Source organism: Camelus bactrianus, chromosome 11 (genome assembly GCF_048773025.1).
Source record: "Camelus bactrianus isolate YW-2024 breed Bactrian camel chromosome 11, ASM4877302v1, whole genome shotgun sequence".
NCBI classification, from domain to species: domain Eukaryota; kingdom Metazoa; phylum Chordata; class Mammalia; order Artiodactyla; family Camelidae; genus Camelus; species Camelus bactrianus.
Window position 1 is genome coordinate 45,887,952 of NC_133549.1, and position 13,154 is coordinate 45,901,105.

Below are 13,154 nucleotides of genomic sequence, written 5' to 3' on the forward strand. Positions count from 1 at the left end.
TCTGATTTTCTGACAATAATGATTTGTATACACTTTCAGCAAATTTCACTTTCACTATAATTTTATGTTTCTTTTCAAAAATAACTGTTAGAACACTCCTTTGAGATAGCTAATAATCTTACCTCTATTTACAGATGAAGAAAACTAAGACTTCCAGATGTTAAGTAATTTGCCCAAGGTCAAAAACCTATTATATAGTGGAACCAAGATTTGAACCACATTTGACTGACTTTAGAATACTTATTCTCAGTTACTATTTTCAGATGGTTATAAATTTCATGATTAAAACCAATACAGCAGGTATAGTCACCAGTAGAGCCACTGAAAGTAATAAACAAGGTTATCCAAAGTAAATTTACTTCAATCGAAATTTAGCTTCCTTCTCATCACTAAAGAAGAGAATGAGTACTCATTCCATTCCCGAATACATAATTGTTTAGTAGAGAAAACCTAACATTACTTTGAAAATAAATCACCCAGTTATTTCAAACCTTATAAATTTCAAGCTTAAGAGAATTTTTTGATTATAGTATCACAAAAGGTTAATACCAACTTAACCAGTATTTTAATGTCTGAGTGAGTAGGACACCTAACATTGTAAAGCCAAAGTTCTCAACAAAACAAAATTGTAAACAAAATTTAAAATAGCCACCAATACTTCATCATCTCACCTGTATGCAAAACCGATTCCTAAGACTTTAAACTATTACAATACCTAAGTTTAAATTAAAACTCGATTCTTCTTTAAATTCTAATTTTTTAATTGAAAAAAGGTCCAGTTAAAATGACATATTCATTACAGGATATTTGTGAAAATCAATTTTATAAATCATACATGATAACGCTGTTCAAAGTTGGTATCATTTTTAAGACTAAAGATAAACATTAGGTATTTGTTATAAATTCATTCCAACTATATATAATGTTGGTTGCTGCAATGAATATCCTTGTGGAAAAGTTTTTGTACCCAATCCTAATTATTTATTCACTTAGAGTGTTAAAACCGGAATAAATGGGTCACAGGTTATGTTTTTAAAGTTTTTGATAAATAGTTCTGAATTATTTTCAGTCATGCTTTATGTGGATAATTTTCATTCATTTTAATTACTTTTGAGGAGTAAAAAAACAGTATCTTGATGTGGTTTTAACATATATGTCTTTGATTTAACTATAGCTAGGAAAATGGTTAAATAAATTATAGTACAGCCAAACTCTGGAATACAGTGCAGCTACAGTACATATAAGGTACATTTGTATGTACTGACACGGAAGGATGTTCAGAATAGACTACAGTGTGGAAAAAGCAAGCCACAGAATAACCTTAAAATCCAAACTGCCTTTTGTGGGAAAAAAAAAAAATAAAAGGAAGAAAAAAAGAAGCCTTAAAAATTATCATATGTAGATGTACACCTTTTTTATGTGCATAGAAAAAAGATTTGGAAGAACATATACCAAATTGTTAACTTGCACTTATAGTAGGATCAAGAACAGGAGTTTGAGTGGAAGAAGGGGAAGAAACATACAGTTTGTATTTTACTATTGCTTGACTCTTTTTCAATAAATATGTAAATGAAAAATTTTAAGTAACAATACATATTTATATTATTATAATAGAATCCCTAAGTCTTTCTGTGGTGCCTTTGTCTAGCATTATCCTTATCAGTCAGACCACTTAGCACCTTTTATTATTAACTATTTTACATTTTCCCCTATTTGATATTATCCTTATTTTATCTAATTTTTTAAAATATATTTTTTATTGACGTATAGTCAGTTTATAATGTGTGAATTTCTGGTGTATAGCACAATACTTCAGTCATATAGGAACGTATATATATTCATTTTCATATTCTTTTTAACCATAAATTACTATAAGATATTGAATATAGTTCCCTGTGCTATACAGTATGAACTTGTTGTTTATGTATTTTATATATAGTAGTTAATATCTGCAAATCTCAAACTCCCAGTTTATCCCTTCCCACTTCCTTCCTCCCTGGTAACCGTAAGTTTGTTTTCTGTCTGTAAGTCTGTCTCTGTTTCGTAAATAAGTTTGTCTTTTTTTTTAGATTCCACATATAAGTGATATCATGTGGCATTTTTCTTTCTCTTTCTGGGTATCTAATTTTTTTTTTAGGTCATCAAAACTATACTACATTTTACTCCTCTCCTTCAAGGTTTTTTTTTGGGGGGGAGGTCATTAGATTTATTATTTTTTTATTTTTAATGGAGGCACTGGGGATTGAACCCAGGGCCTCGTGCATGCTAAGCACAGCTCCACCACTGAGCTATACCCTCCCCATCCATCCTTCAAGGTTTTAAGAAACTTAATAAAAACAACTACTCCTTGAGAACCGTCTTACTTCTTTATGTTTTTGGTTAACTTAAAAAAATTTTTTTTAAATCCAGGAGGACTGGTTTGTGAAGAAAGGTAGGAAAAAAGGAAATTTCTAGCCTTCCCCCAATATTTATGTTTTTTTGAATAAAGAAGAAGACCGTTCCACAATTAGACCATAATTTTTCCTTGGATATACTTACTCAACTACTGCTACCTAGACTCCCAGAAGTTGTTGAATTTACCTACAGTTAAGGTATTTGGATGTCAAGATTATTATTGATGGTTGTAAACTAAGGGAAAACCCACAAATCTTATTTATAGAATATGAAAAATAGTAACTTATTAAATCATACCAGATTTTAGGGGGGATGGGGAATGAAGCATGCTCTAAAAATAACATATATGGTAGTGCCTTTTCAAATGCCCAATCCACTAATCTGTTTTGTAATTCTGGAGATAGCTATTTGCATGTGTGGGAGTAACTGAATACAAAATACAAACCAGGAGTGATATTTAGTTCATTTCCTACAGCTAGACTCCAAACTTTCCCACGAACACTAGGGGGCAATCCCTGCCACCACAATTCTCGAACTCTTCTTGTACTATGCCTAGAATTAAAGGGGGAGAAAAAAGGAGAAAGTTACTTTTAATACCAAAAATACTAGCTGCACGATGGTTTATCTAGTCTATGGCCAAGTGACTGAATGATTTTTTTCAGAACAGAGAGAGTTAAGTATGTGATGCATCCTTTCCTTAGGTTCATGCTTGTAGGCAAAAAAAAAAAAAAAGCCTAAAAATATATAGTACCCCAAAGAGGGGCAAGAGTAATTTAAAAGGAACAGCCTTCTATAGCTGCCACTTACACTCAGAATACAATGAAAGAATCAGAAATACGGGGACAATTATGAAAAAACAGGATAAAAGGAAAGTTGTCATTTCAGTACCAAAAACAAAATCACAAAGTATTTACTGAGGGCAAAGCCCTTGTCTTTGAGAGGCAGCATAGTCTACTGAAAGAAATGTGGGCTTTAGAGTCAGATAGAGCTGAGTTCAAATCTGGTTAACCATTCACTGACTATACAACCTTGGGCAAATCACTTAACCTCTCTGACCCTGAGCTTCCCTGTAAGATAAATGGGAGCAAAGGTTGTAAGAATCAAATGTGATTACTTATATAAAGAGCTTAATAAAATATCTATCACACTCTGCAGATAGTCAACAAATTCCCAATCCATGTCCTACACTAGGCATTGCAGAAGACATCGCCTATCCTCCAGTCTAGAGAAAAAAATAAGGTATATATAAAAATATCATCAAAAAATAAAAGGCAGTTAGGCAAGAAGGATATCACTCTCAAAGTATAATGGGATATTAAAGAAGGGGAAGAGCATTTGTGTCATATTCTCTTGAGTATGAGAGAAGCATATTAAAAATCACTTAAATATTTAACATTTAATGAATGTATACTAGATTTAGAATGTACACATTTAATATTTTTTAGCCAAAAGCCTGCTATTGCATCAACAGTATATATTGCAATAGATGGTATGTTAGAATTAAGAAAATACGGTAGATGATGAAATTAAAGATTTCATAGATCAACTAGTATTTCAGATGGGACTCAAATGATAGGTAAAATTCTGACAGGCATAGAGGGTGGTCAATAAAGGAAGTAGGCATTAGAGATTGAGAGATTTACAAAAGCAAAGCACAGAGATAAACATGAAAATTTTCAGACATTAGTTAATCACAGTATAACTTAACCAAAACATAAGATACATGCTAGAAGTTGTAAAAACATAGAATTGGAAACATGAGATCTTTGGAGACAGACTGTAATTCAGGAAAAGTCTGCTTACTTACATTACTTCCCAATTGGGTAGTATTTCATTGATCCAAATAACCATTGCACTTGCAATATTTTCTTCCTGTTTAAAGCGTTCTTTCATTATTTTTTTTCTTTTATGTGCTTCTTTAATTTCTGTTTTAAACAAGTAAAAATTATTTCAAAACAAAAAGAGCTAGATTAAAATGCCTTTCTTCTACCTAAATCTACAAAAGAGGCTTTCTCAAAAAGAATACTCTGATAATAGGAAGGAAGGATAGAAAGGCAAAAGGGAAGGAGAAAGAGAAAAGGAGGGAAGGGAAAAAAGAGAAAGAAAATAAACTTAACATTATTTTAAAATAGCATCTATTCTACAAAAGTAAATGGAAAAAAGCTCAGAAAAATGATTTATCTAGAATTCTATATCACATATTCTATTTATACTTAATCAATGAACGAAATTTTTCATGAATTAACTATGTAAAAATAAACAACTGTTAGCAACTAACCAATACCATTTTTTCATACAAGGGGTTTATGAATTACCTCACATAAACCCACATGTCATTAAAAAAAGATTTTGCCAACAGCACTTATTACAGTGAACTCTTTTTAGTATGATGTTTCATTTAACTAATTAGATGGAAACTTTAAAATCCCCCTAATACACACACATACACACAACAACCCTCTGAAAAGAAGTTACAATCTTGGAATACAAGATGCCTCAAAAATAGAGAAATGATAGATATATCATTAATAGTGCTTAGTAAATAAATATTGTTAAGTTATCCTTATATTTTTGGTTGAAGAGAGAATAAATGAAAAAATGTGTGAATTTATACACATAAAAGTGCACACTTGAATGCCTGTCCAAATGACATAATCAGGATTCTAGAAACTTTGTAGGTCATAAAAGCAAATTTTAATTCCAAATCATATTCTCACAACCATATACAAAGTTACTGCAAAGTGTTAAAATTATTAAATTATAAAATATCAAAAGCCTAATGTAAAAGAAGTGATTTTCATGAATAAATTCACAAATAATACCTTCATTTATATATTAAGATAATGGTAGTCCAAGTTTTATGACTGTAATTACAAGGTCCCTCATAGATAGTCTGCTGCCTTTCTCCTCCTACTAGTTTTGTAAAAGTACTTACAGAAAAACTGTGATTCTAGTATGACATTTTATTTTTCTTTGAGAACAATTTTAGTTAGAAAAATAAAAAATCAGCATCATCTTAAAGACAGACTTGGTCAATTTCACTATCTGCCTCCCTGCTGATATTAACCAAGAGGTTGATTGCCTACTGACATCAATAAATTAAATATACCAATTGGAGTTCAATTTTATACCTCGTTTTTTAGCCTCAGCCACCATCTCATCATATTCTTGTCGGTGACGTAAAGCTTCTTCCACAGATTTGGCAGGAAGATTTCTGGAGAAAAGATAATTTAAGTCAATTTTTAGAAAACTTTTAAGCTTATTGACTTCTTCCTTTTTATAGCCAGACACAAAGAATTTCTAACAACTTTCACATTTCATACATTACAAAAGTAAAAGGTTGAAAAGAACTCTGCATCTTAGAAAAGAATCAGAATCTAGGTTGCTAATATTTGTTATACATATGTGTGTATATTTATGTCATACATATTTGTTTATATATTAAACATGTCAGATTTCAGCCAATAATTCTAGGTTGTTAAACTCATTTATTATAGTTCTTTTTTAGTCAACTTCTTTGAGGTATAATTTCATACTACAAAATGGACAAACATATTTTAAGAGTGTAGTTTGATGAGTTTTGACAAATGTATAACACAACAATCAAGGTACAGAATGTTCCCATCATTCCACAAGTTTTCTTTTCGATCCCTTTGCACTTAATACTTACCAACCTCCTAATTTAAGCAATCACATACCTGATTTCTATCACTGTAGATTAGGTAGTTGCCTTTAAGGAATTTCATATAGATTCTTTTGTGCCTGGCTTCTTTTATTGAGCATATTTTTGTCTTTTTTTTTTTTTAAATTGAAGTATAGCTGCTGTACAATATTATATACATTACAAGTGTACAATACAGTGATTTACAAATTTTAAAGGTTATACTCCATTTATAGTTATTATAAAATATTGGCTATATTCCCTGTTCTGTATGATATATCCTTGTAGCTTTTTTATACCTAATAGTTTGTACCTCTTAATCCTCTACCCCCACATTGCCCATCTCCCCTTCCCACTGGTACCCACTAGGTTGTTCTCTGTGAGTCTGCTTTTTTGTTTATTCGCTGGTTGGTTGTATTTTTTAGATTCCACATACAAGTGAACCATACAGTATTTGTCTTTCTCTGTTTGACTTATTTCACTTAGCATAATGCCCTCTAAGTCCATCCACGTTGCTACAAGTGGAAAAATTTTATTATTTTTTATGGCTGAGTAGTACTCCATTATAGATACAGACTACATCTTTATCCAGTCATCATCTGTCAATGGACACTCAGATTGCTTCCATATCTTGGCAATTGTAAACAATGCTGCTATGAACATTAAGGTGCATGTATCCTTTCAAATTAGTGTTTTTGTTTTTTTTTCAGATATACATGCAGGAGTGGAATTGCTGGGTCATGTGGCGGCTCCATTTTCATTTTTTTGAGAAACCTCCATACTGTTTTCCATAGTGAATGTACCAATTTACATTCCCACCAAGAGTGTACAAGGGTTCCCTTCTCTCCACATCATCACCAACATTTGTTATTTGCATTCTTTTTGATGATAGCCATTCTGACAGATGTGAGATGATATCTCATTGTGATTTTGATTTGTATTTCCCTGATGACTAGCAATGTTGAGCATCTTTTCACGTGCCTGTTGATCATCTGCATTTTCTCTTTGTAAAAATGTCTACTCAGTACTTCTTCCCACTTTTTAATCGAGTTTTTTGGGTTTTTGGTATTAAGTTGTATGAGCTGTTTACACAGCTCAGCATGTTTCTGCTATTCATCCATGTTGTTCTATGTATTAATAACATAGTCCTTTTAATTGGTGAATAGTGTTCCAATTAGCCACATGGATGGACATTTAGATTGTTTCCAGTTAGGCACTACTATGAATAAATGGTATGATAAATATTCATTTCAAGTCTTTGTGTGGGTATCTGCATTCATTTCTCTTGGTAAATACCTAAGAGCAGAATTCTTAGATCATATGGTAAATGCAGGTATATTTTTATAACAAACTGCTTTCCATTAGAGTTTTAGGGTAACATTCTAAATAAAAAATTTATAATCAGTTATTCATTTGCACACACTATATTTTGGTTTATAAAATCAAAGGCTTCACAGAAGCAGTGGCTTATATATATGACTACACAAAAAAATACACTAGAATATTATCACATATTCAAACATACCATAATAATGTCTAGTTTTTGGAATCAGTTTTTTAAATTATTTTCAACAGGCTAGGTGGGGAAATGTATGTGACAAACTTTCAAATTATACATTCTACTTCTCTTCTCAAGTTAGTCAGATTCCCTGGGTATGCGGCAGCAGGGAGGAATAAAGGGTAAGATTTCTGCTTCAGACCATTATGGAATACAAGGAATCAGATTTTCCCTCTTGCCCTAATTAGAAAAATAAGTATTAAACAACAGTTTTTAGAAATTGGAAAACAGGCAGCAACAGACCACGGTCCTTATGAGAAAGAAAACAAAGTAACAGTGCAAGTGCCTGACCTTACAGCTTGGAGTTTCCAGGTCTCCGTGCTGGGAAGGAGTGCCAAAACAGAGCCCACCAGGTCTTGCTAAGTTGAGGAAACAGAATTTGAAGTTGGGGAGTCCAAGACAGCTAGAATTTGCAAATCAGAGTACCAGAGAGGAGGGAGCTACAGAGGCTTTGGCTGGATACTGATTTGTGCATGCATGTGATTAAACTATAGTGGCCATGGAAAGAAACACCAGGAAAAAAACAAACAAAACATTCTCAAAGATCACACTGGACTGACCAGCCAGAGTGGAAAGACCTCCTAATAGACAGGGTATCAACTGGAGTCCTTAGGGTAATGCCTTGGTAGTAATGATAAATCAGCCCTAAACTAAAGGCTGTCCTGGATGCACTCCAAAGATTATTAGATCCAAAGGATCAAACCAATTCAAAATAACTTAACTATAAACCAAACCAAAAAATATTTAAAGTAATACAAAAAAGTCCAACTTCCAACCATGTAAAAATCACAATATCTGGTATACAATAAAAATTACCAGGGATGTAAAGAAGCAAGAAAATACAAACAATAATGAGAAGAAAAATTAATCAACACAAATGGCATAGAAGTGTCAGACAATAGGATTATAACTCAGGGATGATAAAACTGCTGTTACAAATATACTCAAGAAGTTAGAGAAAAGCAGGAGCATGATAAGAGAAACTAAAGATCCAAATCAAATGTATACAGATGAAAATTTCTAAAATTATAAATATAAAAGATGGAATTGACAGCAAATTACACACTGCAGAGGAAAAAATAAGTGAACTTTAAGCTATAATAATATAAAACTATACAAAATGAAATAGGGAGAGAAAAGAATTACTTCCCCCCTAAAGAAAAGCATAAATGAAATGTGGGACATGGAAAATATCAAGCAATGTATGTTTAATGGACATCTCAGAAGAAAGGGGGGACAGCAGACAATAAAACTGTTGAAGAAATAAAAGCTAAAATTTCCCCAAAATTGATAGAAAACTATAAATGCACAGACACATTAAGCTCAATGAGTGCCAAACAGAAGGAACATGAGGAAAATCCTACCACAGCATATCATAATCAAATTCGTGAAAATCACATAGAGGAAAGTCTTGAAAGCATTTGGTAAATAAAAGAATTCACTGAAGGCTGAAAAAGTCAACAAAGACTTGGAAGAAAGGAAAACGTCTAATCTTTAAAGGGTTACTAAGTAAGTAAGAAGTAGAAATATGATAACTGCCTTACAAGTGAAGGTAGTAACAAGAGCAAAGGCAGGAAGGCAGGAATTTAAAAGACAAATTTGATTATAAAATAGAGAATGGTATAAAGAAAAACTTGTTCCAAACATTGTCTAGAACAGGACTTTTGGCATAATATTTTTATAAACTCCTTCTGGGAAGAAATTACCATTCCTGGTAAAAAGCTTAATCTATTTTGGATGAATTTTAACAAGTTTAACAAAGCTTTCCTGGGAACTTAGCTATCTTCCTACTCAGCTGTCAATCAGTCAAGAGTCTACAGATCATTAGCCAGGTGTTCTTTTCTTATCTAATCACTCTTTCAACTGGCCTGGTTCACTCCTCCTTGGCAGCAGGATTGAAATAAAACTTTGACATGTTCTCAAAACTAAATTTCTAAAAAGCTTCTCTCATACCATGAAGTTTTCTCTCATGAAAGAATAAATATGAATACATTCACCAAATCCTACAAGAGTTCTGGGATGAAGGACTGTAATAAAAATTTTAAAAAATAAAGTACTTGTGTTCAGCCTTTCTTCTCTCACAATGTCTAAAGAATATTCAACCTCTGTCTGTTTGGCTCCAGATTCTTGTATTATTCTCATCAGGATCATGAATGGAAAAAGCTGTAGACCAGGAAAATGACCAAAAAAAAGTTAGGAATTTTTATACTGGAAGTAAAGAACAATCTAGAAGAAGAAAAAGATTACATTCAGAGAGCCCAAGAAGGGGAAAAGGAGTTAAGGACCAAGTTGTCTTGCTTTAGGAGAAGTGTGATTTGTTTGGCAGCAAATCAGAGACTATATTTTGAAGAACAGCAGCCTTGCAGAAGACTGAGATGGGGAAGGGCAGAAGCAGAAAGGGAAGAATTTAAGATGTTTTGCTGGGTATTAAGTATATATATACATATTTTAAAACATATTCTTAATAACAGTAAACCAACTAGTTGACAGCCAGTAGTTGTATGGCATAAAAGGCCAGAACAAATACATCTTAAGTACATATTAAATGTCAAGAAAGGAGAAATAACTGCTCTATCATGTTAAGAAAAGGCAGACGAGGGTGGGCAAAATAGATAAAGGGGAAAGGTACAAACCTCCAGTTATATAATAAGTAAGTCACAGGGATGTAGTAAACATTATAAGGAATATGGTCAATAACATTGTAATAACTTTGAATGGGGACAGATGGTTACTAAACTTATCGTGATCATTTCATAACAAATGCAAATGTCAAATTATTACATAGTGCACCTGAAACTAAAATAATATTGTATGTCAACTATATTTCAATAAAAATATGCATAACACTTAGGCATAACAATTCTTCCCTGCAGTTTTAAGATTCATCACTGGAATTAAAAAAAAATAACAAACCTATTTCTTTATCTAATTCCCTGATCTCTTTCAAGTGAAACAGTAAGCAAAATTAAATTTAAATTTAAAATATAAACAGTGTGCCTGATGATCACTAAAATACTTACGATGGTCGATCCTCAAGAATCAGGGCAGTAGTAGAGAGTGGCTCAAATTCAAAATTCTTCCGTCTTGAAGACTGAGGTGGTGGTTTACAGGCTCTCCCTGTTCGTGCTTCATATTCCTAAAGGAGATAAAAATATATTTATGCAGAGACTTTTCCAATTTTCAGTTTGTTTTCCTGTATTTGTATCATTAAAGATATTATGCTATAAGGAGTATATACAATTCATACATTAATTTGGTAAAAATGTCAGGTAGTCAAAAAAAGTCACTTTTTCTCTCTGAAGCAATCTAAATTATGAATTCATATTACATGCAAAGTATGAAAGTATGTTAAGAGAGGGGAAGACAGAAATGCACTAATTAGGTAAGGTTTTAGAAGATGTTCTCAACTGCCTTCTACAGTATCAGCTATGCCAACTGCAGCTCTGAATAATGTACAAGAAGGAAAGTCTAATTCTAAACTTTCAGGCAGATCAATGATGGAAATATTGACACGAGATACAGTTACTCCCACTGGATGCTTTAAAGATCTCTCTCAATGGTGACACTGAACCTCTTATCAAATGCTGGCTTTAGATTTCAATTTACTCTGAAACTAACTACTGTAAATCTACCTACTTACTGTAAATTTAAACAATTCACCAACAAGCCTTATCCAAAAACATGGACAAAGATTGTCAAATACTTCACTAAAAATAACAAGTTGTTACTACAGTATTTTTCTCATTCGACTGAATTGATAATCCTCTTTTAAAAGAAAAGAAGTTAATTTGACATGATATGTTCTTGGTGGACACATTTAAATCTCTACATTTGAGAATTTTTTCATAAATGTTCACAAGCTTTTGCCGAAATTTATTTCTAGAAATCTGCAAAAGATCAGTAACAAGATTATTGGCTTGTAATTTTCAGAACCCACACTTTTCCCTTTCTTAAAAAAAAAATAATCAAGCTAGTGTTTGATCATCTCCAGATAACAAATATATTTTTCATGACATTCACAAAGACTACCCAGTGATTTCATGAGTAGATCTGCAAGTCCATTGGCAGCTAGAGAAGGCATTAATTTAAATGAAGAAAATTAAATGCACTTAAAGTGGTCAAGTGTTTCACCTGCTAGCTGCTTTCCTACCATAGCCTATAATTCTTCTAAAATTATTATCCTTTCTAACCCAAAGACTCTTTCTCCCTACTGAATCTGACAGTGGCAAAATATGAACTGATGGTTCTATCTCTCTTAAAAATTTGATAATCTTGTTGAAGCTTAATATTATTTGACATTACTTTAAAAAACAATTTATGTTGTCCTAAGCATTTTCTGTAAACTTCAAACTTGCTTTATGGTTCCTGCCACTGCTTATAAAGGTTTATACTATTGTTTTATAATTGTCTTCAGTTCTGCATCTCTCCTTCCAGCTACTAAATCTACGCTGTTAATCTGAGAGTTCCTTTGCACGACTGCATTGGATTTTGAGAGACTTTTTTTCTCAAATTATTTAGGACTGTGCATGCTGATTTTTTACTAACTCCCACCCCAAAGAATTGTACAGTGTCAAAAGCCATGGGGTCACTCTTCTCCACTCTTAAAATTTTCTTTCCTAATATCTAGGATATACATGTAATTATGATCAATGTTTCTTTTCTTCATTACAAACTCAAGTGTAACAAATCCCCTTTTCGGCTAGTGTTTTTCTTATTAAAAAATCATAGATGCTAGATACATATGAGGTTTGTAATCACTTAAATGGCACTTTGTTTTCCCACAGCATGACCTGGTCTCACTGCCAGACAGAATGCATTGAGTATTATCCAGTAAAGCATTTTCCATGCAAACAAATGCCAGTGCATAGACAGCAAAATAAAACTTCTAAATCAGTATATTAATAATAACAACTAGCATTTACTGACACAGCATACTACGCACTGTTTCAAACATTTAACATATTTAATCCTTGAGACAATCTTGTGAGGTACCTAACTCACAGTAGAGGAAACTGAGACACAAAGATGTGCAGTCACTTGCCAAAGGTCATAAATCGCAGGCAGGGTAAGCTCCAGAGCCTGGCCTTTTAACAATCTATTATCTTACTATATTAGCAGACAGCCAAGTAGCTATCTATGACAATTTAAAATAATGAGGTAGATGAAATCATTCAGTGAGAGGATAATGGGGAACTTTAAAATGGGGAGATCAGGCTAACAATACTTCAATCACCGATCCATCTAAACAGTACCAAAAAAGACCACCAGATAGTATGTGTTTTCTGATGCAATATGAAGTACATGCCACCATTCTTGAAATATTCTTACCAAAAGAAAAATCAAATAAATATTAAGCCTCTAGAATTGTGCTTTCCAATAAGGTAGTCAAAAGAAGTGATAACCAAATAAGTCATATACTCTCAAATATAAACAGAAAAATATCAAGGAATTTGAACTATTAGGAAGTTCTCCTCTAGAGGGCTGGACTAGAAATGAAGGGCACTTGTCCAACTTTATAAAGTACTGTTTGACTTTTCTTAC

General features: G+C 32.5%; 1 protein-coding gene across 4 annotated transcripts in view; it reads right to left on the reverse strand.

The window, feature by feature from the left end:
* TBC1D12 (TBC1 domain family member 12) overlaps positions 1–13,154 on the reverse strand; it is a 74,495-nt gene that overhangs the window by 16,608 nt on the left and 44,733 nt on the right. For all 4 annotated transcript variants that reach the window (XM_074373920.1, XM_074373923.1, XM_074373922.1 and 1 more), the window contains 4 exons: positions 10,634–10,749; positions 5,526–5,608; positions 4,202–4,319; positions 2,840–2,946 (listed from right to left, as the gene is read on the reverse strand). In XM_074373920.1, the coding sequence (XP_074230021.1) occupies positions 2,840–2,946; positions 4,202–4,319; positions 5,526–5,608; positions 10,634–10,749 (424 nt within the window). The remainder of the gene's footprint in view (positions 1–2,839; positions 2,947–4,201; positions 4,320–5,525; positions 5,609–10,633; positions 10,750–13,154) is intronic.